The 23,972-nt window shown below is 41.6% G+C and overlaps 1 protein-coding gene across 2 annotated transcripts in view; it reads right to left on the bottom strand.

Annotated features, from left to right (window-relative positions):
* The window catches only part of IARS1 (isoleucyl-tRNA synthetase 1), a 74,959-nt gene that overhangs the window by 37,030 nt on the left and 13,957 nt on the right, over positions 1-23,972 (bottom strand). For both annotated transcript variants that reach the window (XM_011771201.2, XM_011771202.2), the window contains exons 8-20: positions 22,180-22,267; positions 21,840-21,900; positions 18,341-18,436; positions 15,013-15,135; positions 14,470-14,561; positions 13,371-13,469; positions 11,682-11,808; positions 9,008-9,081; positions 8,464-8,658; positions 6,470-6,556; positions 3,676-3,759; positions 2,383-2,527; positions 239-359 (exon numbers count right to left, since the gene is read on the bottom strand). In XM_011771201.2, coding sequence (XP_011769503.2) covers positions 239-359; positions 2,383-2,527; positions 3,676-3,759; positions 6,470-6,556; positions 8,464-8,658; positions 9,008-9,081; positions 11,682-11,808; positions 13,371-13,469; positions 14,470-14,561; positions 15,013-15,135; positions 18,341-18,436; positions 21,840-21,900; positions 22,180-22,267 — 1,392 coding nt within the window. The remainder of the gene's footprint in view (positions 1-238; positions 360-2,382; positions 2,528-3,675; positions 3,760-6,469; positions 6,557-8,463; positions 8,659-9,007; positions 9,082-11,681; positions 11,809-13,370; positions 13,470-14,469; positions 14,562-15,012; positions 15,136-18,340; positions 18,437-21,839; positions 21,901-22,179; positions 22,268-23,972) is intronic.

The raw sequence follows: 23,972 nt of genomic DNA, 5'->3' as shown, positions 1-23,972 counted from the left end.
CTTGGCCTCCCAAAGTGCTGGGGATTACAGGTGTGAGCCACCACACCAGGCCAGAAGTCCGCAGGGTCTTGAAACAAAGGCATCACGACAATTAACAAGCCTTAACAAAACTATATGAGAGGTAAAAGGAAACAGTTAATTTTCTGTATCTCTCAATATTTCCACTATTAAATATCAAAAGGGCAGTTACAAAGAGAAGAGTCCTTATTCCTGGGAGGACAGACCAAGAGAGACTCACCTGCCATTTCAGTTTCAAAGAAGCCAATGAGAGACTGCATGAAGGACAGGATCCACCGGTCTGTAATGTTGGGGCTTTCTCTAACAGTGTTCTCATTGTAGAGAAATTCTATTTCTTCCTCCTAGGAATGAACAATTAATGAAATACTTGCACACTTGGGAAGAAAGTTACTATGAGGAAATAAACTTCTTAAATCACTTAAACAAAAATAAAAAAATCCCAGACCCTACTGGCAATGTGAATTTCTGATTTTTAGCAATATTTTCAAGATAAGCACCAACGTGGGACATTAACCCCTCAATTAATTAATCATGTTTTTGAGTAAACTGAAGACAGTTTAGGAAAACATTACTTCTCTGCACCAAAGAGTAATTATGAATTGAGAGATATTCTAAAATCTTGTCAGAAAGTGTAGGGTTATTACTTTAAACCTCAGGAAGGAAGGACAGTAAACCTGTCTAGCATTGAATGATTGTCCACAAACTGAAAATGAGTACTGGAAAACAATTTCCATGCTAAGGCTGTTCATTTTACCCAGAAAGTTCTATCCCACTCCTTTTGCTTTGCAAAATCCTCCTTGATCTTAAGTCCTTGCTCCACAAACAGAACTCACGTCCTGCTTTGTTTCTCTGGCAGCACCACAACCAGGCTAGCAGGGCAGTGATAATGTGACTCTTCCTCTGGGTTTAAGCCCCTGATCATGGAGTCTGTGTCTTGCTAGTATGTTCAGATGGGCCCTGGCTGTAGGGAGCTTTGACCCCGCCTGTATTCCTGAGTCCCACACCAGTGGAGGCCTGCAGAGTGCACCTGCCCAAGGACTGTGGGCCCTACTTGGCAGAGAACCACATGCAGGAAAGGTGGCAGGGCTGCAGAGAGGAGGAAAGCTGGGATCCTGGGGAAGATGATAATGCCCTTCTCAATCCTGGGGAAAGGTTACTCTGAGAGCCTCAGGTGAACAAGATGTGTCCTCTTTAGCAGAACAACCAGAGACCAAGGAGAGGAGAAGGAAGTGACCTGCCTGCTGGAGTGGGATAACAAGAGTTCATTTTTCCAACCAGCTTTCTGAACTGCTCAAGCAGGAATAACATCTCACTTTCATTCAACGGTTATTTACTTACAAGCAATTTTACTTGTAAGGTGCTGGAGATCAGATGTGCAGTATCGGATCCCTGACCCCAAATCAGGTCTTGAAAGCCCACATAGGAACATGTGCAATGAAGGTGATGATGGCCCCTGACAGTGGTCAGTTGTGGGGCATGGAAGGTGGCTCTAGAGCAAGGGCTTCTGAGGTGAGAAAGTAATCCTGCGTGTGGAGGTGACTGCCCTTGAAGTACACTTCCACATATCTCATGACTGTTATTTGTGACCCTAACAACCCACTGAAAACTCCATCAAGAACTGCTATCACTCTCAGATTAGCCCAAATGCCACCCCACTGAGGGGGCTTCTCTGACCAACCATCTCAAGTGGCCAGCCCTAGCTAGCCTGTGACTCCGCCTTCACTGGGTGGTCTCTCTAAAAGTAGCTGACTCTTTACTATCTCTCCCAATTCCCACTCCACTGGTTCCATAAAGGGAGGGGTGTCTCACTCAACATGGTGTTTCTGGAATCAAGAACCGGCTGACTAGGCTTGGCGCAGTGGCTCATGCCTGTAATCCCAGCCTTTCTGGGAGGCCAAGAAGGGTGGATCACCTGAGATCTGGAGTTCGAGACCAGTCTGGCCAACATGATGAAACCAAGTCTCCACTAAAAATACAAAAAATTAGCCAGGCATGCTGGTGGGTGCCTGTAATCCCAGCTACTGAGGAGCCTGAGGCAGTGCCCGAACCCAGGAGGCAGAGGTTGCAGTGAGCCGAGATCGTGCTACTGCAATCCAGTCTGGGTGACAAGACTGAGACTCTGCCTTAAAAAACTGGTCGACTAAACAACTATATGACGTAACTCTTTTGCAGGCTAGGGCCCAAGGTCTCGGCATAGCCCGGACCCTAGATCCCTTCCGCACCTGCATGTATGACCTCCCCATGGCTGTAAGTTACCCCAGCATCAGGCAGCAGAGAACAGCAGCCCTGAAGTCTTTCACAGTTTGGTGAAGGGAGCGCTATGGAGACTCGGCAGGTATACGTGCAGCCCTGTACAGCCCATACCTTCTGAAGCCTCAGAACGTTCTGGATTAAGAAGCGATAGGCATTGTACCATGGGAGCAGTACATCCTTAAGGACATCCCGCACACCCTCCTCTTTAAAGCGGAGGTTTTCTGCTCTCACCACAGGGGAGTTAATCAGATACAATCTGGAAGAGGGAGAAAAATTAGAAAAGGTACTTAGACAGTAAACCAATTATTACTACTTGACATATTGAGAGAGCAAGATGAAAATCAGTCCTATTTTCTACAAAAGGGGGAAACTATAAATACTCTTTGAGTGGTCAATTTAAAACTCACAAAACTCACTCTCACTTTCTGTAAGAGACCTACCAAATTATAAAAGGTATATATAATCTGACACCAAAATATGGCACTGTATAGCACACAAATGCATCTTACGCCACTCTCACTGCAGGACCAATGGGGTACACCAGCACTAAGAGGAAGGCTGGCCTGGTCCTTGTCAAAAGCCACTGATTCCCTCCCATGGACACGACCTGCACATCCGCTGCTTGCAGAGAGAGGGACTCACAAGGAGGTGCCTTCACACAGCACAGTCTTGACATCTAGTGGCCAGAGCTTAGGGATACTGCTAAACATCCTACAAAGAATTACCACCACAAAGAATTACCCAGCCCAAATGGCCAGCGGTGCCAAGGCTGAGTCTAAGAGACAGTGGAGAGTTGGGGGTGAACTCCACTAATGGCTCCTGGGCAACACAGGTACTGTGTGGAAGTGCTGAGTCACAGGCCTGGGCATTGGTCTCATGCCTAGGACATAGGGATGCTGAACAAGATCTCTAGGTCCCTTTCAACTTGAACACTGTGTGATTTCATGATTATAGCTACCTCAAGCAGTGGCTCTAATTTCTCTAAAAGCTTTTTAATATTAGTTTTTTATTACCTCTAGCATAGATATATCTCATATGGCTCTGTAAGCACAAAAGTAAAATAAATGATGAAAGAGAATTCTAACATCCACAAGACAGGGAACCTAGAAAGAAAGTAAGGCAGAGGCAATCAGCATCTAGCCTGGGGAGGACTTGGACAACTCAACAACACCCAACACAGGTTCTCTTCCTCAAATAGACCTATAGTTTAAAAATGCCTTTATTATTTAGAAAACTATTTTGGGGGTTTAAAATCAACAACCATACCAACACAACATCCAAATAACAGAGATATGTTGCTAAAAACCTAACTATAAACCAAATCTAAGAATAATGACCAACAGTATAGGAGATGCTTACATAAAAAAACAACAGATACACACAAGGCAAAGCACTGGTTTGTACCTGAGGGCATCAGCACCATACTTCTGGATGATGGAAACTGGATCTGGATAATTCTTTTTCCGTTTACTCATTTTTTGGCCATCACTTGTAAAACAAAAGGGAGATGCCAATTAAGTAAGTCAGTATCACATACGACCTTGATATAAGGATACAAATCATTTGCAAACAGGAATATACAAAAGGAAATGGGAAGGAGTAACTTAGACAGAAGTTAGTGCTACCAGGCCGGGCATGGTGGCTCACACCTGTAATTCCAGCACTTTGGGAGGCTGAGGTGGGCAGATCACCTGAGGTCAGGAGTTCGAGACAATTCTGGCCAAATGGTGAAACCCTGTCTCTACTAAAAATACAGAAATTAGCTGGGCATGGTGGCGCACATTTGTAATCCCCACTACTGGGGAGGCTGAGGCAGGAGAATTGCCTGAACCCAGGAGGCAGACTGCAGGGAGCCAAGATGGCGCCACTGCACTCTAGCCTGGGCAGCAGAGCAAGACTCTGTCTCCAAAAACAAACAAACAAACAAACAAACAGTGTTAAGGTACAATGGTAAGATATTTTGTTAATATTTGCAAACTTCTTTTTGAATATCATAGTAAGTCCATGAGGAAGCTTCGGGGCAGACTGAAGCAGAAAGATGTGTCAGAATATATTCCAGAGAAATGAAAACTTACATTATCATAAAAACCTATAAACAATTGTTCACAACAGCTTTATTCACAATTGCCAAACGTTAGAAGCAACCCAGATGTCCTTCAAGAGGTAGATGATCAAACAAAGCATGGCATATCCATAATACAGAATGCTATTTATCCATGGAAAGGAATGAACTATTGGTATGTGCAGACATCTGAAATCTCAATGGAATTATGTGGATTGAACAAAAGCCAGCCGGGTGCAGTGGCTCATGCCTGTAATCCCAGCACTTTGGGAGGCTGAGGCAGGTGGATCACCTGAGCTCAGGAGCTCGAGACCAGTCTGCCAACATGGTGAAACCCTGTCTCTACCAAAAATACAAAATATTAGCTGGGTGTGGTGATTCATGCCTGTGGTCCCAGCTACTTGGGAGGCCGAGATCGTGCCACTGCACTCCAGCCTGAGTGACAGAGTGAGACTCTGTCTTAAAAAAAAGAAAGAAAAGCCTATCCTCCCAAGTTAGTTACTGTATAATTCTATTTATATAACATTCTGGAAATGACAAAATTAGAGATGGAGAAAAAAACAGTGGTTGCCAGGGATTGGGGATGACAGTGGGAAGGTAGGAGGGGAAGGCAATGTAGGAAGTGAGCCTTTGATGTTGAATTCATTCAGTAACTTGACCATGCTGGTGGATACGAGACCCTACACATGTGATAGCTGTATACACATTAATGTGCATAAGCAAATAAGTATATGTAAAACTAGGGAAATCTGAATAAGACTGGTGGGCTATATCAATATCCTGGTTGTGATATATACCATAGTTTTGCAAAATATGTGACCACTAGTGGAAACTGGGCAAAGAATTTAAGGGATCTCTATTATTTTTCATGATTGCATGCAAATCTACAATGATCTCAATACAATTTTCCTTTTTTTTTTTTTTTTGAGATGGAGCCTCACTCTATCACCCAGGCTAGAGTGCACTGGCGTGATCTTAGCTCACTCCAATCTCTGCCTCCCAGGTTCAAGCGATTCTTGTGCCTCAGCCTGCAGTAGCTGGGGATACAGGTGTGTGCCACTGCACCCACTAATTTTGTATTTTTAGTAGAGACGGGGGTTTTACCAAGTTGGCCAGGCTGGTCTCCAATTCCTGACCTCATGTGATCTGCCCACCGTGGCCTCCCAAAGTGCTGGGATTACAAGCGTGAGCCATAGCACCCAGCCCTCAAAACAATTTTCAATTAAAAAAAAAAAAAAAAAAGCAGCACACATACTACAGAGGCAGACTGCCTGGGTTCAAAATTTGCACTTATCACTCATTTGCTGTGTGTCCTTTGGCAAGGTGCTTTTTCCTGTCCCTCAGATTCCTCAAAGGTTACAATGGGATAATTATAGGACCCATCCAAATGGTTCTGGGGATGAGTTAAAATGTGAAAAATGAGTTAAAATGTGAAAATGCACACAGTGGGGCCTGGCAAAAATAAGGATGTACAAAAAAAATAAGGATGCACAAAATGTTAGGTGACATCCTCTTTCTCCTCACACAGCATAAAAAGCAGGATTTTTATGGGTAAATATTTCATTTTGAAATTTTTATTTATGTTTATTTTTATTCTTAATGACTAGAGGTAATAAAGTAAAGGAAAAATGAGACTTCCTTATAAAATTAAAAAGCAGGAAACAATGCCCACTGGGAGGAAGTTTCACATGAGGGGAAGAATGGGATCTGGTGGCAGAGCACCTGGGTCAAGCCTAGTGTGGCTGTCACTAGCTTTGATCCTGGGCACCTGTGGTCTCTAGAACTCATAGCTTCCTCATGTGTTAAAAAAAAGGACAACAAAATCTACATGAAAGGACCGATGTACAGATTAAACAAGATCTATAAACAAAAGTACTTCATAAAATAGTAAGTTTAGTAAATGCTATTTTATTACTAGTAATATCACTAGTAGCACTGTTACTAGTAATAGCTCAATCTGAAAGTCCTCCCCTTCCTCCTCTTCCATCAGGCTTAGCTCTCACACACTCCTTCTTGAGAAACAGTGGAGACAAATCTCCACCTATCACTACAACAAAGTTGACTGCTCGCACACACTCCTTCCTAAGAAACAGTGGAGACAGAGCTCCACCTGTCACTACAACAAAGTTGACTTACCTTGCCAGGACGAGCCCATTCACAATTACGTTCTTGAAAGGCGGTTGTCCAAAGAGGGCCGTGGACAGCACCAGCAGGGTATAAAACCTGAAAAAAAAAACCCCAAATGGTTCAATAAAAATAGAAATGAAGTCCAAGCATAAGAAAGAAACTGTATTTATTCATTGAACTGAATTTCTATTTTTGATAAGTCTTACTTCTTGATAATCACTTAAAGCAATGATTCTTAACACTGGTTACTGAAAAAAAACGGAGACACAGGACCCACCAGAGACCAATCAAATTACTGTCTATGATTTGAAAAAAACATCCAAATAAAGGTCTGGAGTGATTTACTGACCATTTCTCTGTTACCAGGTCTCCCAGGAAGTCTGTGTGGAGAGCCACATGGCAGCACTGGGTGGCCTCTCAGGACCACCCAGAAGCACCTAGCTGAAAATGAGGGATGGGTGTTGAATTTGGCACAAGATCATATGGAAAAAACAATTTGATGACAAAAGATGCAAAATGCACTCTCATCCAAGTGATAAGGCAGACTAGAAAATGCTTTTATTCTGTAAAATGCTGTGTACCTCATTCATGTGCTAGCTAACTTGTTCCCCAAATGAACTCATATCCCTGACCACTTTCCCGGGGGTGATGCTCTTCTGCTTCTCTGACCTAGTCCTGCACCCTAAGAACATCAAGGGACATGAGCTGAGGAGACCAGACCCCATGGTTAACATAAACACCGAACCAGATATCCCTCCCAGTTCTAAAGGAGAGTTGGGAGGAGCCCTGGTGCCCAGGAGAGGCAGCCCAGGCCTCAGGGATGGAGAAGGAGGCAGGTAGCAAGGACACGGGACCCACATGAGGACTGTTACCAGCTAACAGACTTTGCTATTCCTCAAAGGAACAAGCTCATTGGTAAGGCATCTAGCCCTTTCTAAAAACAGAATTTGTTCTGGGTAGCTGTTCCTATAGATAAAAAGGACTGGAATCTGAAGACAGCACATTCCAGGACTCGAAGACTTGAACTCAATGATTACCCAAAGTCGTCAAAGAGAAAAAATGACACCAACAATTCCTTAAACATACCCCTGCAGAAACATTACTATGAATATATAATTAAAACCTGGGCTGGGCGCAATGGCTCATGCCTGTAATCCCAGCACTTTGGGAGGCTGAGACGGGTGGGTCACTTGAGGTCAGGAGTTCGAGACCAGCCTGGCCAACATGGTGAAACCTCGTCTCCACTAAAACTACAAAAATTAGCTGGGCGTGGTGGTCCATGCTTGTAGACCCAGCTACTTAGGGGAGGGTGATGCAGAAGAATTGCTTGAACCCAGGAGGTGGAGGTTGCAGTGAGCCGAGATCACACCACTGCACTCCAGCCTGGGCAGAGTGCAAGATTCCGTCTCAAAAAAAAAAAAAAAAGTAAATAAAACCTGGCCCAGCAAAGCCCACCCATGGAAAGAAAGTAATTCACCTTTTTCCAATTAAGGAACTGCTTTACATAAGGCATTAGATAAAAATCAATGCCCAAATCCTCCCCCATATGTATATTTTAAAAAATCTGGATTTGTTTAGAATGTTGATTTATAAGGCTAGCCTCAATATCTGAGCACACTACCAACTATCCCTCAAATTTCTAGCACCCAATCTACTGTCTTTTATGCCAATACTCATTAAACATTTGAGTAAATGATCTGACGTAAGCTAAGAACACATATTGTTTTTTATCATTTAAACGTCCAGTATAACATACATATTCCAAAATGCCAGCGAGATAACTCAAATTGTAAAACTACAGCCCTATTGTAGTGGGAGATTCCTACTCAAAAGGCACTTTAATGTCCGTGCTTGGTGGTTGGGGGGAGAGGGCAGGAATGTAGCCTGTCTTACTTGCCACAATCTCTCCATCACCCAGTAGATAAATGGCAGCGACTTAGTAAAACACTCCCTAAATAAAATGAAATCAATAAAACATGTGATGAAAGAACAAGGGGGCATACCATCCTCTGGTTTGGTCGATGCCCTCGGCAATGAAGTCTGCAGGAAAAGCATCCTCAAACTCCCTCTTGTTTTCAAACGGGTAATGAACCTGAGCATAGGGCATGCTCCCACTCTCAAACCAACAGTCAAACACTTCAGAGACGCGGTGCAAGGATCCCTTTCCACAGCGTGAAGGAATGGTCAGGTGGTCAACGCTAACAAACAGAAAAGTAGCCATTTCTATTAACTGTAAGCATAACAGAACTTGCAGTTTAATTGCTAATTACACAAAACCCTGACAAGACATTATACACACTTGCAAACAGAAATATCAGCAATTCTCAAAGGCTTTCAGAGCGCGCCATGAATCCTCCATCTCAAAGGTTATGAACCATTCACCTCACATTTCACAAGACAAAGGCTACAATACTGCCATATGACATGAGTCATCACCAAAGTAATTCATCAAGCTAGTCTTCCATGTGTGTCTCTGTAATCTGCTAGAGACCAGGTCTTAATAGGAGAACGATAAAACTGAAGTGAATCGAACATTTAGAAACTGACCTCTCTCTGTGGAGATCTGAGATCTTTGCTCCTGACAGTTCTTCAAGTTCTGCCACTGACCCAACGCATACTACCTGTCAAAAACAAAGTTCAACAGCAGGAGCTCCTCAGAGCCAAACAGAGCATACTGAGTTAATTGATGTAACATGCATGTTTAGTGTGAGAGACTGATGATTTTCCTTTTCCTTTTTTTTGAGACAGGGTCTCACTCCCATTGTCCAGGCTGGAGTGCAGTGGCACAATCACAGCTCACCGCAGCCTCAGCTTCCTGGGCTCAGGTGATCCTCTCACCTCAGCCTCCCAAGTAGCTGGGGCTACAGGCAGGCGCCACCTCGCCCAGCTAATTTTTTGTATTTTTAGTAGAGACAGCGTTTCGCCATGCTGCCCAGGCTGGTCTCAAACTCTTGGACTCAAGCTATCAGCTGGCCTCAGCCTCTCAGAGTGCTGGGATTACAGGCATGAGCCACCCAGCCTGAGACTGATGATTTTCTATAAAGGCACATTAACACACCACTCTGGGCTGAAGGATAGTATTCGCTAATGTGGCTTCTCTCTCATGAAAGGCACAGCTTAGTCTTAGTCTCTGAAGAGACCAGGGTTGACACCGCTCCTTTGTTTCCACCCAACATCAGAGGGAGTCCCTACCTAGAGAGAATCTTAAACATTCATAGCCATACTCTCAATGGGTATTAGGGTTTATTATGTGCAAATCGTCAAAGTAACCGGCATAAGTGAAACATCTTAGATTATTTCTCTAAGGCATCTTAGTTTCCTCCTGGCACCTGAATCTGGCTCATTAATCTAGAATCTTCTCAAGAAAAAGCTAGAGCTAAATTATAGTTGTACAGTACTTAGTGGTAGGAATACATTCTGAGAAATGCATTGTTAGGGTGATTTCATTAGGCAAACATCACAGTACACTTACATAAACCTAGATGGGATGGCCTAAAACACATCTAGGCTATATGGTGGAGCCTATTACTTCTAGGCTACAAACCTGTATAGCATGTGGCTGTACTGAATTCTGCAGGCAACTGTAACACTATGGCAAGTGCTCTGGTTTTCATATGGTTTGTCCCCAGCCACTCTCATGTTGAAATTTAATCCCCAGTGTGGCAGTATTGACAGATGGGGCCCGATGGGAGGCGTCTGGGTCACAGGGTGCATCCCTCATGAACAGACTAATGCAGTGAGTTAGTTCTCACTCTATTAGCTCCTGTGAGAGCTGACTGTTAAAAAGAGCCTGCCCCTACCCCACCACCCCTGTTTCTTCTCTTGCCATGTGATCTCTGCATACTCTGGCTCCTGTCCAGCCCTCCATCATAAGTGGATGCAGCCTGAGGTCCTCCCCAGATGCAGATGTCTAGTCTTGAACTTTCCAGTCATCCAGAATCATAAGCCAAATAAACTATTTTTCTTTATAAATTATCCAGCCTCAGGTATTCCTTTGTAGCAACACTAAACAGACTAAAACAGGAAGTATTTGAATTTCCAAACATTATGAAACACAGAAAAAGTACAGTAACCATATGGTATCATAATCTTGTGGGACCACTGTCATATATGTGGTCTGTCATTGACTGAATGACATTATGTGGCACATGACTATATTGTGCTTGGACCCAATCAAAGCAATCAGACAAAGCCACAGGATGCTAGGATTATGTCCAAGTAAAGAGCTGAGAGATGGGGCTAGCTGGGGCACTCAGAATGGAGGAATCATCTGATAAGGGCCACACCAGGAGGAGCTGCTGTGGGTTCTCACCCAGGGAGCTTCTGTTCCTAGTAAACACTGGTGACCTCTTTCTCTGCCCTTCCTGTTCAGTCCTGAAAAGTCTTCTGATTCAGCTACTTCACTGCTGCCTTTCACCTTGATTCACCAAGGTCCCCAGGGTGCTGCTGCTCGTCACTGCTACAATGCTGTCAGCTTTGGACAGAAGGACAAACACAGAGATCTACCTGTATAGTAAATCCTCACCTAATGTCACAGAGAGGTCCCAGTAGCTGGGACTAACTGGTGTGCACTAATTTAACAAACGTTTTTGTAGAGATGGCACCTCACTATGTTGCCTAGGCTGGTCTCAAGTATCTGGCCTCAAGCGATCCTCCTGCCTTGGCCTCCCTAAGTGCTGAGATTACATGTGGGAGCTATCACACCCGGCCTAAAGTCACAGTTATCAAGAACCTCTGCATGACATTGAGGACACAGTATATGCACACATCTATATATCCACACACATCCTCTTATTCATTTGATTTTAGAAGTCAAAGGTCTGTAATGCTTTGGTAAATTTCTTTTCAAATTTTCTTTTTTTTATCATCTATGAAGTCAGTTTAACCATAAGCTAATAACACACCTTAATGCAGGGGGAAGAAAAGACAGAGAAACACAAGAAAAAAACATTTAAAGTGTAGATTTCCCTGAGAAAATTGTATCCTTCCATTTTTACAGAAGAAAGTTTTATAACTTGCAGTTAATTCAAGGAAAAAAAGTAAAAAAACCCTAAAAACAGATTATCTTATGTCATGATTATAGAAAGCAATAAAGAGGAAAAAAGAGAAATAAGAAGGGGGCAAAGAAAAAAAAAAACCCTATTCTTTTAAACCACATTCAGATTTCATGAACAAAATGCTTTAGCAAAAATCAACACAAGGAAATACTGCCCTGCCTCACCTCCTCAAAGTCATCGCTGACCCACAGTGGGATAGGTGTGCCCCAGTATCTGTTTCTGGAAACTGCCCAGTCACGTGCATCTTTCAGCCAATTTCCAAATCGTTTTTCTCGTACCAACTCTGGGACCCTGCAATAAACAGATCACACAACCAATCACGTAAGAACATCAGTAATTCAAACATGGAAAAAGCCAAAATGTAAATAATATTCACAGGAGCCTCTGTATAACGCTTTGTGGACCCAACACTCTGGAAACGTGGCACTCACTGCAAAGAGAACGTCTTCTAAATGGACAGCACAGCATACACAAGTTTGTGCTGCCATCAATGACCTACATCCAATAGATAACCCCACAGCACACAGGCCTCCCATGTCCTCTTCTTCAACTGGAGTACGGCTGCCACATACCTCTAACCAGTCACCCTAACTCTAGCCAGCCTCATCCCATACAACTCTAGTCTTCACATTGTCCTCACCATAGCAGTTTTACTGAACTCATTAAGCAAAGGCCAACAGGCCAGGGGACTGGTAGCTGCTCTAGCAGCCCTCTCTACAGTCTCCTCTGGTCATCCTTGGTCTTGAATTTCAGGCTCTGGCAATGAGGCAAGTTCCCTAGAATCCTTCTCACTTAACTGGCCTTGCCTGCCCTCTGCCACGAAGCCTTCCTCCCCTCTGCATCCATCCTCTTGCATCCCTCCCACTGCCAGTACTCTCCATTCCTTGAGGTTCAGCTTTGCAGAAATCCTTTTCAAGCACAAGGCTGAGTCAGGGTAGGCTACCAGACCTCCCCTTCTTCTCTTGGGCACTGCAGTTACTGCCCTGTACTTCAAAGATCAGTTTATATGCCTGCACCCCCTTGAGGCTATCTTACTAATATTCTATATCTAGTAACTTACACATTAGGGCAACTAATTAGCTTACTAGCTCTAAAAATGAAAAGCTGTCTTTTGAGAAATCAGGACCACTCTGCTAAGAAATATTAGAAAGCTACAGTTTATAACTATTTCCTTTGCTGCCCTGAGATTCTCCCTATTCTCCTAAACTCAAATACAGTTTTCTAGAGTCTAGTTGGGTCTTTCTGAGAAGTAAGAGTGGTGATTACTTTTAAAACTCATAGTGAAAATATTCATCTGAAATACAAAGGTTGAAGCCTTGCTTCATTTCGTACCCAGAGGCTGAAATGATACCTCTTGGGCTATCACCTGCAGGACACATATCAGCTGTGGAAAGCAAAGGCTTCTGTGCTTGGAGCTTATCCATACAGTCAAGCACAGGGTACATCATCCACTGCAGGACTGACAAGAGTAAGTACAAATGGGTTTTGCAGGTATCTGAAAATAATGTTTACTCTGAAAATGACTATTATTGAAGGCTAGCAAACTCTGGCAGTACAGCCATATTTTTCCAAGGTCATTTCATTCCATAAATCAAATAAATGGTAGTTTATCATTTCCAATGAGTTTAAAAAGAAAAATACTCCCTTACATACTTTATCACAAGAAGGATGTTACTTCTGTTATGTAACATTATTTGAATTACTTTGTGTTCCTAAACACACAGAATAAAAGATAGCTATTATAATACACAATAAAAGATGGTTATTAAAATTATAACTTGGGGGAAGTGTAAACCACACTTAACTAACCACATGACAAAAGACACTGTGAAGAAACACATCTTACTGCTCACCAGTAGCACAGGTCATTGTTCTTTAGGAGCTGGTCCACCATGTTCTCCACTCGCACAAACCAGCTGGGCACTGCTTTGTAAATCAGAGGAGTGTCTGATCTGGGGAAGCAGAAACACAGACATAGCTGCTCAGGCTGACAATAGTAGGCACTAGGGTAAGACTGCCTTTTCATGTCTTATTCACAGCATCATCACTTACTTGGCCTTCTGCTAATATTCATTTTTGTTATAGATAAAATCATCTAAGACTTCAAAATTGGCCATCTCTTTCCACAATAGTAAGAAAGGCAAAAACTAATACAAGAACAAGACCAGAAAAAAAAAAGTTCTGCTAGTGACAATTATCTAAGAAATAATGTCAACTTCAACTTCAGCATAGAAGAGGCAATGTGGAAACCAAACATGATGCAACCGAACACTTCATTTTCACCCAGACTTTTATAACGTGGTCTTACAGTAAACATTAAAATCACATTAAATTTTTCAATAAATTCTGTTACAAAATTTTAGAGATGTTTCTCATCCTAAAAAAAATGTGGCCACAACACAAAACAGATTTGTACAGGTCTATTTTTCTCACACAGTTCCTTAGGACAGCAACAATTTTAGCCATTCATAAAACTCTCCTAGACCAGGCACTGTTGCTCATGCCTGCAATCTCAGCACTTTGGGAGGACAAGGTGGGAGGATCATTTGAGCCCAGTAGTTTGAGACCAGCCTGGACAACATGGGGAAACCTCATTTCTATAAGAAATGCAAAAAAGAGCTGGGTGTGATGGCACCACCTATATAGTTCCAGCTACTCCAGAAGCTGAGGTGGGAGGATTGCTTAAACTGGGGAGGCGGAGGGTGTAGTGAGCCATGACTGCGCCACAGCATTCCAGCCTGGGTGACAGAGTGAGACCCTGTCTCAAAACAACAACAAAATACAAACAAAAAACCCAACTCTCCTAAAAATGAAATAAGAAGGTGGCTTCCCAAATCGACTCTAAAGGATAGAAATGAGATGAACACCACAATATGATGGAATGCGCACATATAGTAAGTGTAAGCACAGACTGGAAGCTCTAGCTACAACACAGTCTTTGTTTCTTCTGACCTCCAGCAAAAAGGGTAGCTGTGAGTGAAGGTGCTGGCAACCAGAAGTCGGCCTTGTTCCTTCAAAGTCCTGATGATACTTTTGTCAGCATCCTATTAAAAAAAAAAATTAAAATTTAGCCATTAAAACATACTACAATACTTAGGAACAATAGATTACTAGAATCTGATACCTTGTTACGAATAAAAGACATAAATAACAAATATTATTATTTTTAGTAACTAACTTTAAGCAATTTTCAAGTACATTCCACAACATTTAAGGTCATAAAGTTTTCGATCTGAAATGATTACCCCAAGGTCACAAAGTTGCTTCATGAGGCATAAACTGGAGTTTTTCTGATCTCTCCCCGTGAAATTTCAGCATGCTTCCTCTAAAGATATGAGACCCTCTGAACATAACTGATAACATCTATCTTTACTGATTTTATGTGATGACAAAACTAAATAAAAACAACTTCCTAAAATTACAATACAATTATAAATGATGATAGAGACAAATCAGAAGTAACAGACACCCTTCTATGCCATATGGATTACAGACCTTCACATACTGTCCTGCGAAATCTGTCACCTCCGCTGTGAAGCAGCCTGAAGCATCCACAGGGCAAACGGGGAGTGAGTCTTTCCGAATAATGTTAAAGTCCATACAGATCCGATAGTCATCCTGAGAAAAGGCAAAAGGGAGGGAAGAATAAAACAGTTTATGTATGGGTGTGAGTATGAGGTAATAGATTCCCAAGGTAATTGTTCTATATTGTAACATATACATGTCATCAGCTTTGTCCTGTAAACTGAAGGTAACTCAAGACCATTCGGAGAATCAGAGCCCCACAGTTGGACAGGGGTTAGATCATCCAGCCCAGTCTTCTCAAGTATTATTTCCCAGACCTCCATATGTAGCAGAGTATCCACTAAATAAGAGACGACGTACTTCAATTTTTTAAGTAAAGGAATTCAGAAAGCAAAGGAATAAAGAATGGCTACTCCATAGGCAGAGCAGCCACACAGGAATGTTTTAAAACTAAACCAAATTTGATTTATAACAGCAGCACGCACATCTGAAAAACCTAAATACACACAAATATAAGGCATGGTCCGTTAGTATTACATGGCGCTTGATGTACATTTGGATTTGCACCCTCTCAAGGAAGACCCCAAAGGATGGCAACACTGATCCTTTGAAAAGTATTTACTTTTCAAATAAGCAAACTGTGTCTCAATTGGCATTGCTTATACCATGATGCTTCAGGAATATATTTTGAAGACTGTTTACAATAATTAGAGCAAATACTTAGCAAAGCGCTATGTGAGACAGTATTCTGAGCACTTTACACACGCTCACTTAAACCTCACAATGCTCTTAGACAAAGTGGCATGAAAAACAAACCAACAAAACACTTCACAATGATCCTGCAAAGAAGGCAGACAGATGTTCTATGTTTTCACCAGGTGCTCCCCTCGCACAAACTAGCAATCATTCCTATTTTACAGATAGGAAAGTCAAGGTACCAAGAGATAACTCAGCTGTGAAGCAGCAATGCTAGGATTCAAAACCAAACAGCTTGGCTCCAGAGTCTATAGTCTTCATCACTGTGCTATGATGCCTAAATATAAAATTAAAGAGACTGCCTTATGTTGGTGAAACCACACTCTGGGTTGACACCAAGACAAGCTGGAAAGCTGACACGCTTCCATCTGGATCTGTGTTCACCTCTCCCTGTGCTGAGGCTGACTGGTGTGGTGTCATGTGGGTGGACAGGGAAAGCCCCTAGTGTAGCAATTTGAACCACTAAGTGTGGAGCAAGTAACTTTACCCAGTGCATTAAGCTAAAAGCAGCATTCCTGAATGCATCCAGAACTAGTGATGTTCAACATGATGACGCACAGGTGCAAAGACTCTGCAGAGATCAAACACTACCTTGCCTAGTGAAGACAAGCGCAACGGAAGGCCTCTCAGAAAATGTTTACCAAGGCTGGGTGCGGTGGCTCACGCCTGTCATCTCAGCACTTTGGGAGGCCAAGGCGTCAGATCACCTGAGGTTAGAAGTTCGAGACCAGCCTGGCCAACATGGCGAAACCCTGTCTCTACTAAATATACAAAAAATTAGCCAGGCATGGTGGCAGGTGCCTAAAATCCCAGCTACTTGGGAGGTTGAGGCAGGAGAATCGCTTGAACCTGGGAGGCAGAGGTTGCTGTGAGCCGAGATCACACTGTTGCACTCCAGCCTGGGCAACAGATGGAGACCCCTCTCAAAAAAAAAAAAAAAAAAAAAAAGTTTTCCAAATGGTGTTAAAGGCTATAGTTTAAAGAATGAATCATCTATAACATTAACATGCACGGCATTCAGAATAGATATATGAGATATAACTCTAGAGTTAATGACAAACACCCATATTTAACAAAGAATACACACAAGTATAAGGCATGGTCTGTTAGGAGATCTGTCAGGAGGCTGAAGCAGGAGAATCACTTGAATTCAGGAGACAGAAGTTGCAGTGAGCTGAGATCCTGCTACTGCACTCCAGCCTGGGTGACAGAGCAAGACTCCATCTCAAAAAAAAAAAAAAAAAAAAAAATCCCTAAACTACAATTCAAAACCAAGAAGTTACCTTTTTATTATCTACTAACAGTGGGGTGACCATACCAGTTAATTGACCCTAAAATGATTATGAACAATATTTGACTAGTTCCTAAAACTCTGAAGTAGTATTATCAAGAATGCTTCCTTCCATCAAAATGGACCAGGTATTAGGTGATTATTAAGGAATTGCTGACTTTATTGGATATAAATAACAATGGCACAGTGGCTATACTGAAAATAAAAGTCCTTATCAGTCAGAGATGCAGCTAGAATTACTTATACATGAAAGACATGAGGTTGAGGATTTGCTTCTAAATCCTCCAGCCAAAATAAAAATGTGTGGTACTGTACAGAGGAACAAAACAAGAGAGATTACCTAAACGTTGAGAGTTAATGCAGCTGGATGATGTGAAAAAAAGAATCTATTATAATATTTTCTTCTGTGTATGTTTCAAGATTTCCATAATAAAAACTCAAGTGATGGTTACACTAAAAGCCCAGACTTTACTACTATACAACATATCGATGTAAAAAAATTGCACTTGTACCCTCTACTTCTATAAAAATAATAAAATCCTAGAAATTAAGCATGAAAGCAAAATGGTAAATGAGGGCAGACTACTGTCACTGCCTTTTAGAACAAAGTCACATTTCCAATCCCTCTCACTGTCAAAACGATCAAGACTAGAGGAATGTGTATGCAGGTGCTACACCATGCTACGGAGGAGGCAAAGGAAGTCCAGAAAGGCCGGGTAACTCACCCAGGAACTGCCCATTAGTGGCAGCACGATGATTTAAGGTGAGAGGTGGTTTACTGTAAAGCATGTGCCTTTATGTTATTCTGTTTCTATTCACACACAAATTACATGAAAAGGAATGTGTTTTCAGAAAAATTATTCTGGTCAAAATATAAAATTAACTGTAGAGTACTGTTTCGAGGGGAGAGGTCAGATTCCCCCTTCTGAACATTTAATTGAGAATACAACAGAAGTGATGGGAATGGTCTGTATCTTGGTGGCTGAGACAACTGCATGTCTCTAGATGCCTGTGAAAACTCACAGAACTGCACACCAAAAAGAGTTTACTGGATTTGGCCCACTCTTTCCAGAAATCAGCTCGGGATGAAAGGGAATTGCAGATACAAATTTTACAAGCCATCTTGCAGGCAGTGAGCCAGCAAAGAGGCCTACCTGGTGACCCAACGTGATGAGACACAGGACACCGTATCTATGAAAAGTGGCTACCGACATACTTCTCAAATACATTTGCCAGACTTATGCTACTCACAGCACCAAAGTAAGGAGCTTGGTGGACAACCCCTGTGCCTTCTTCTTCCTTCACGTAGTTGTCAACCAGCACAGTGAAAGCGCCATTCTCTTTACACTGGAAAGAAAGGACAGTTGGCTTCAGGGATGAAATATTAATGTGTTACAATGTTAACTTTGTAACAGTTTTTCCTAAGAACCTGAAAACACTTTTAACAGGTAAAATTATTTTCAGAAATAGAAAAGAATAATTCAGGCTGGGAAGAAACATGCTAACTCAACACATTTTTTCCCATAAATAAAAAGTTACCACTTACAAATGAAATAATTATCTGGAGACTGGCATATAAAAATTTCTAATTTCCTTGGTTACAAACTGATGTTTTTCATCAGTTCTCTCTCTCCCAACTTTTTGCTCCCAGTATGTAGTTTAGGATACAGTCTCAGAAAGCATGGTCCCTAAATTGTTCACTTCATGGTACATTTTCAATCACTGCATATGTTTCGCTTCTCTTTTTCCGTTCGACTCAGCTCAAGTTATTCAGTCATAAAGGCAAATCTTGAAAGGAACAGGTGGGAGCCACGAGTAGTAAGTTCTACTTACAGGTACTCCACCACCTTAATACTCAGGTGAAAAGTATTCCATTTCATTTTCTTTGCAACAGCAATATCATCACGTTAATACATATAATGCTAACAGACCTACTCTTCCTACTTTTATCTCTTTACATTTCTTTCCACAAACCCTTGTTTCTACCAAACTGGCCCTCTGATGTCCTTCCTTTTTGCATTGGTAAAAAGTACTTTCACGAATGATTTTCACATTTAACTCCTATAATCCTGTGAACAAGCTATTAGTATTTCCATGTCTTAAAAATATTCTGGCTGTATTTGCATTTCACAGATGAGCAAACTCAGAACAAAGATTAAATTTAGTCTTATCCACATCACATAACTAACAGTGATGAAGCCAGGACCTGGAACAGGTCTTCTGGCTGCAAATACAATGTTATTTTCAATTACATCACAGTACTTGGTTTCTTTGGAACTTAAAACTAAACTTGAAAAATAACCATAAAATTTTAATTGCTGTAACTCAAATCACCTTGAAACATTTTAGAAGTTATGGTATGACAGGTGCTAAAACTTCAATAGTTTAAACAGAAAGAATACATGGGTCCTTAGAATTACATGTATACTTAGTTACATGTTCTATACTTAGAAGCAGTATAGACAAAATCACTGCATCTTGTCTCAGGGTCTACTTTGGGCCTACCCAGGCCGTGGTTGGGCTGCTTCCACCCAGGTCAGTAGATACCAACCACCAGGAGCCGCAGTGCTGCTCCATAGGCAGTGTCCGCTGACACAGCTTCCCTTGATACTTCAGAACAAGTATATTTCAGTGAACATCAGATGATTCTGTCCTGGGTCAAACGATTTATAGTACCTGTCTAAAGTCACCGAAGGTTTCAGGTAGTTAGGTAAAGTTTATTTAGTGAGTAGGTGTTATTCAACTTATATGTACCAAGTGCATATTCCAGACAGACCTCTACTTAACCTATTTCCTGTCTAGTGTGTCCACGTGTATTTTCTCAAGGGGTTGATTTTTTGGGTTCTCAACAGGTTTTGTGATTCAGAAAGGTAAAGAGTCACTGATCCAGTGGAAGAGATTTTAGATAATAAAAAAAAAAACACAACATAAACCAAAGTATGTTAAGCTATATGATAGGAGAATGGAATGAAGTAATGACATTTTCCAAGGGAGAAACCAAAGATGCATTTCAGAAAACTTTTAGATGACATCTGAGTTCAGACTGGAAGGGTGAGTTAACTCAGCAGATAGCAACATAAAGAAAAGATGAAGACTTCTAAAATGGTAGGAAAACTTAATGAAAAAAAAAAAAGGCAGGGAAGCAGGAAAGGGAAGAGCCAGTTTGACTGAATAAAGGATACGTCTAAAGTAATGTGGAAGGATGAAGTCAGGAAGCAGGTCTGCCGCACACTGACTGGGGAGGGCACGTCCCGAATGCTGGGAAGTAACTAATGCTTGTAGGGAGGAATGGGATGAGGGCAGAGCATATGTAAATCCACTGGGCAGCAACATGGGAGGAGGAAGGCGGCTATTATGTAGGCAATGAGAAATGTGGGAAAACACTCAAGAGGCACAAAAGTGAAGAGGCAGGTAACAGACACACTGTGGATAGGGCCCAAACCACAGAGGTCTCCTGAATCAATCAGACTTGTCCCACACGGAACATAAACAACAGAGGGTTCAGCGAACATTTTTTTCTGGGATGGGATGTAAGTGATATGTCTAGTTGATTATTATTTCCACATAACCATAAGGCCAGGTCTGCTCATTATCTCATTTCAAGACCTTTAAATAAGGATAGAGGAATTCCTCCTTGACATTATTCTTTTGGTGAGAGTGTGGGAGTGGTGACAACAGGGTTTGCAACTGTAGCTGTGGATTCTTCATTGTCAGAAAATAAAACCACATAAAACAACTTTATGACTCTGAAGAAACTAAGGTGCTAAATGTATGAGCTCTGTCGTGGTGCCTAGATTTAAAACACCTGCCTCATTAACCTTCTTGAAATAAAATTGTGTTTATCTTTACACACAGTGTTAGTGTGATTTACTATCTTAACTTTGTCAAAACAAACAAACAAATACCTCAATAAATACCCTGGGTGGTATGTAGACTACATGCAATAAAAATATACACCTAAAAATCCAATCAAATGTAAAGTGATTCCTCATACAACTTGAGAAAAATGTTCAAATAAAAAATCCCAGCTTGGCCGGGTGTGGTGGCTCATGCCTGTAAACCCAGCACTTTGAGAGGCCAATGCGGGTGGATCACGAGGTCAGGAGTTCAAGACCAGCCTGGCCAAGATGGTGAAACCCCGTCTCTACTAAAAAGTACAAAAATTACAGCACGCCTGTAATCCCAGGTGCTTGGGAGGCTGAGGCAGGAGAATCCCTTGAACCAAGGGGACAGAGGTTGCAGTGAGACAAGATCGTGCCGTTGCACTCCAGCCTGGACGACAGAGCAAGACTGTCTCAAAAACAACAACAAAAAATCCCAGTCAGGCACAGTAGCTCACGCTTGTAATCCCAGGAGTTCAAGACCAGCCTGGGTAACATAGCGAGATTCTGTCTCTACAAAAAATTAAAAACTTAGCCAGGTGTGGTGGTGTGTGCCAGTAGTCCCAGCTACTTGAGATGGGCAGGGGAATCACTTGAGCCCAAGAGGTCAAGGTTGCAGTAAGCCATAATCGTGCCACTGCACTCCAGCCTGGGGGACAGAGGGACAGAGGAGACCCTGTTTAAAAAAAAAAAAAAAATCCTCTAAAACAAAAAAGCAACACAAACAATTTAATTTTGTTGGCACTAAAGCAGACTTTCTGGATTCAAGTACACTCATAGAAGCAATGTCAATTCCACTTATCACAACACTCCAGCTATCAAATAATCAGATTGTGGAGGGCCCCCACAGTAGCGGTCCCTAAGCTTACCTTCATGAAATAGTCAAACAGGGGCCTGTACTTCTTGCCTTTAAGATAGGAACCAGGAAATCTAGAAAAGGAGAAGGGTAAACTCACAATTAGATTAAAATCAAATATGACGCTACAGCCACATCAAGCTACCACTCCCCTCTGGTTTACTGGCTTCTTAGCCCTAGCCATTAATGCTGTAATGTGTGACTGCAAAGTATTAGTATTAGTACTTCAAACTAAATGTGAATAATGCAAGCTTTTGGATAATAAAGCTTCTCTCTTTTTAAAACTAAAGACACACACACAGACACATGCACACACACACACACACACACAGAGCAACTATTTGAATATTCACCTTTCAAGGATCTCATAGTCACTCTCCAACTTATAAAGGGCTGACAATCTGGCTTCCATTAAAATGAATAATTTTCCTCTGGCAACATCTATGAGAAAAAGGAAAAATGTGCACTTGGGTTATATTCTGAATTTGGCTGATTCTAAAGTATACATCAAGCATACTGTTTTCCTAAGAAGCTCCTGTACCATGTGCCTCTGGTGTGCCCAGTACTCACAGAGAAATACTGCAAAGAACACTAGGGTATACTGCTTCCCAAACATGAAAATGACAAAAACATCAAATGCACGTAGGCAGTCGGCAGTTATTATTTATTGCTCAGATATCCATTTTAAGTAAATCGTTATTTTTTCCTTCATAGGGTAAACATGTCAATGTTTAAAAATAACACTGACAAAGTAGCTCACAAAGTGCGTGCCACATATTATCATCCCCTCTCAGACATTCTCATTTGGGTATCTATTGATCCAGATATTTTTCTATGTATATACTAACAAACATACATGTAAATACGTAAGTTCTTTTTATTTTTTTAATTGAGGTAATATTCTATCTGGTTTTGCAGCTTTTCACTTAAACTGTCAACATCCTGCCATGTATTAGCGGATACAGACTTTTCTCATTCTTTTGAAGAGCTCTATAGGATTCCATTTTATAGAGGTATGAGTTATTTCTAACAAGTTGACAGACACTTAAATTGTTTTCAAATTTTCACTACTATGAATACTGGGATAATGAACGTCCTTGATGTATCTGTGTACTCTTATTGTAAGTGTTTCTGGAGGATATCGGGGGCATCCTAGGAAAAGAAAAGCTGGAGCCAATGTATGAACAATTAAAACATTGATACTGAAAATCTAGGCCAATTTAAACCCTCACTCATAAGTTATATTACATATCTGAGATTTACTACAGCCTATGTCATATATTTAGTTCACTATAAGTCTCTATGGGTCATTGCAAAAGCCTTTGCAATTTATTGAAAAACTACTATGAATAAGGCTGCCACGCCCTAGCTCTGACCTCACAGGAACTTCATTGTAAGTGGAGCCCACATTTTCTGATAAAACTCAAAGTCTGTCAAGCACAAGAGTTATACACAGGTAGATGGGTGATGTGTCTTGAGATCTCAGTCAGATGGCTGCTGAGATTGTCAAGCTCACTGTAGAATGGCCAGTGACCCACCAGTGACACAGAGAAATTGTGCAGATGGGACTGTCCTTGCTCCAGAGAAGCAGCTGCAGACACCTGAGCCAGGTCTCTTTGTGGCCAATAGCTCTTTCCAGCAGGTCAACTCTTAGTCCTATTTGCTCCCAGCGAAGAACAAATAAAAAACTCCCTCTGTACCTTTTTTCTGATACCTAATCTTTTCCCATTCCTTTCTCAGTATTTTTCCCTTGTCAGCACAAGCTATTGTTCAATTAAGTTGACTATTTTAATACAACTATTTAAAAAAATCATGGTAACCATTCTTACAGAGCATTAAATACATCTACCATGTTGTGTAATCATTACTATTATCAATACCCCAAACCTTTTCATTTTCCTATACTGAAACTCTGTACTCATTAATAACAGTAACTCCCCCTTCCCTACCAGCCTCTGTCAACCACCATTCTACTAGTCTTTGCTCTCTGAATTTCACTTCTCGATACCTCATCATGCAGTATCTGTCTTTTGGTGACTGGCTCATTTTAATTAGCATAATATCCTCCAGGTTCATTCAAGGATTAGCCTGTATCAGAATTCCCTTCCTTTTTTAGGCTGAATAATATTCCATCATATGTAAATAC

Source organism: Macaca nemestrina, chromosome 14 (genome assembly GCF_043159975.1).
Source record: "Macaca nemestrina isolate mMacNem1 chromosome 14, mMacNem.hap1, whole genome shotgun sequence".
Classification (NCBI taxonomy): Eukaryota; Metazoa; Chordata; class Mammalia; order Primates; family Cercopithecidae; genus Macaca; species Macaca nemestrina.
The sequence above is the reverse complement of the archived record's forward strand: the minus strand, read 5'-3'. Positions and strand labels throughout refer to the sequence as shown.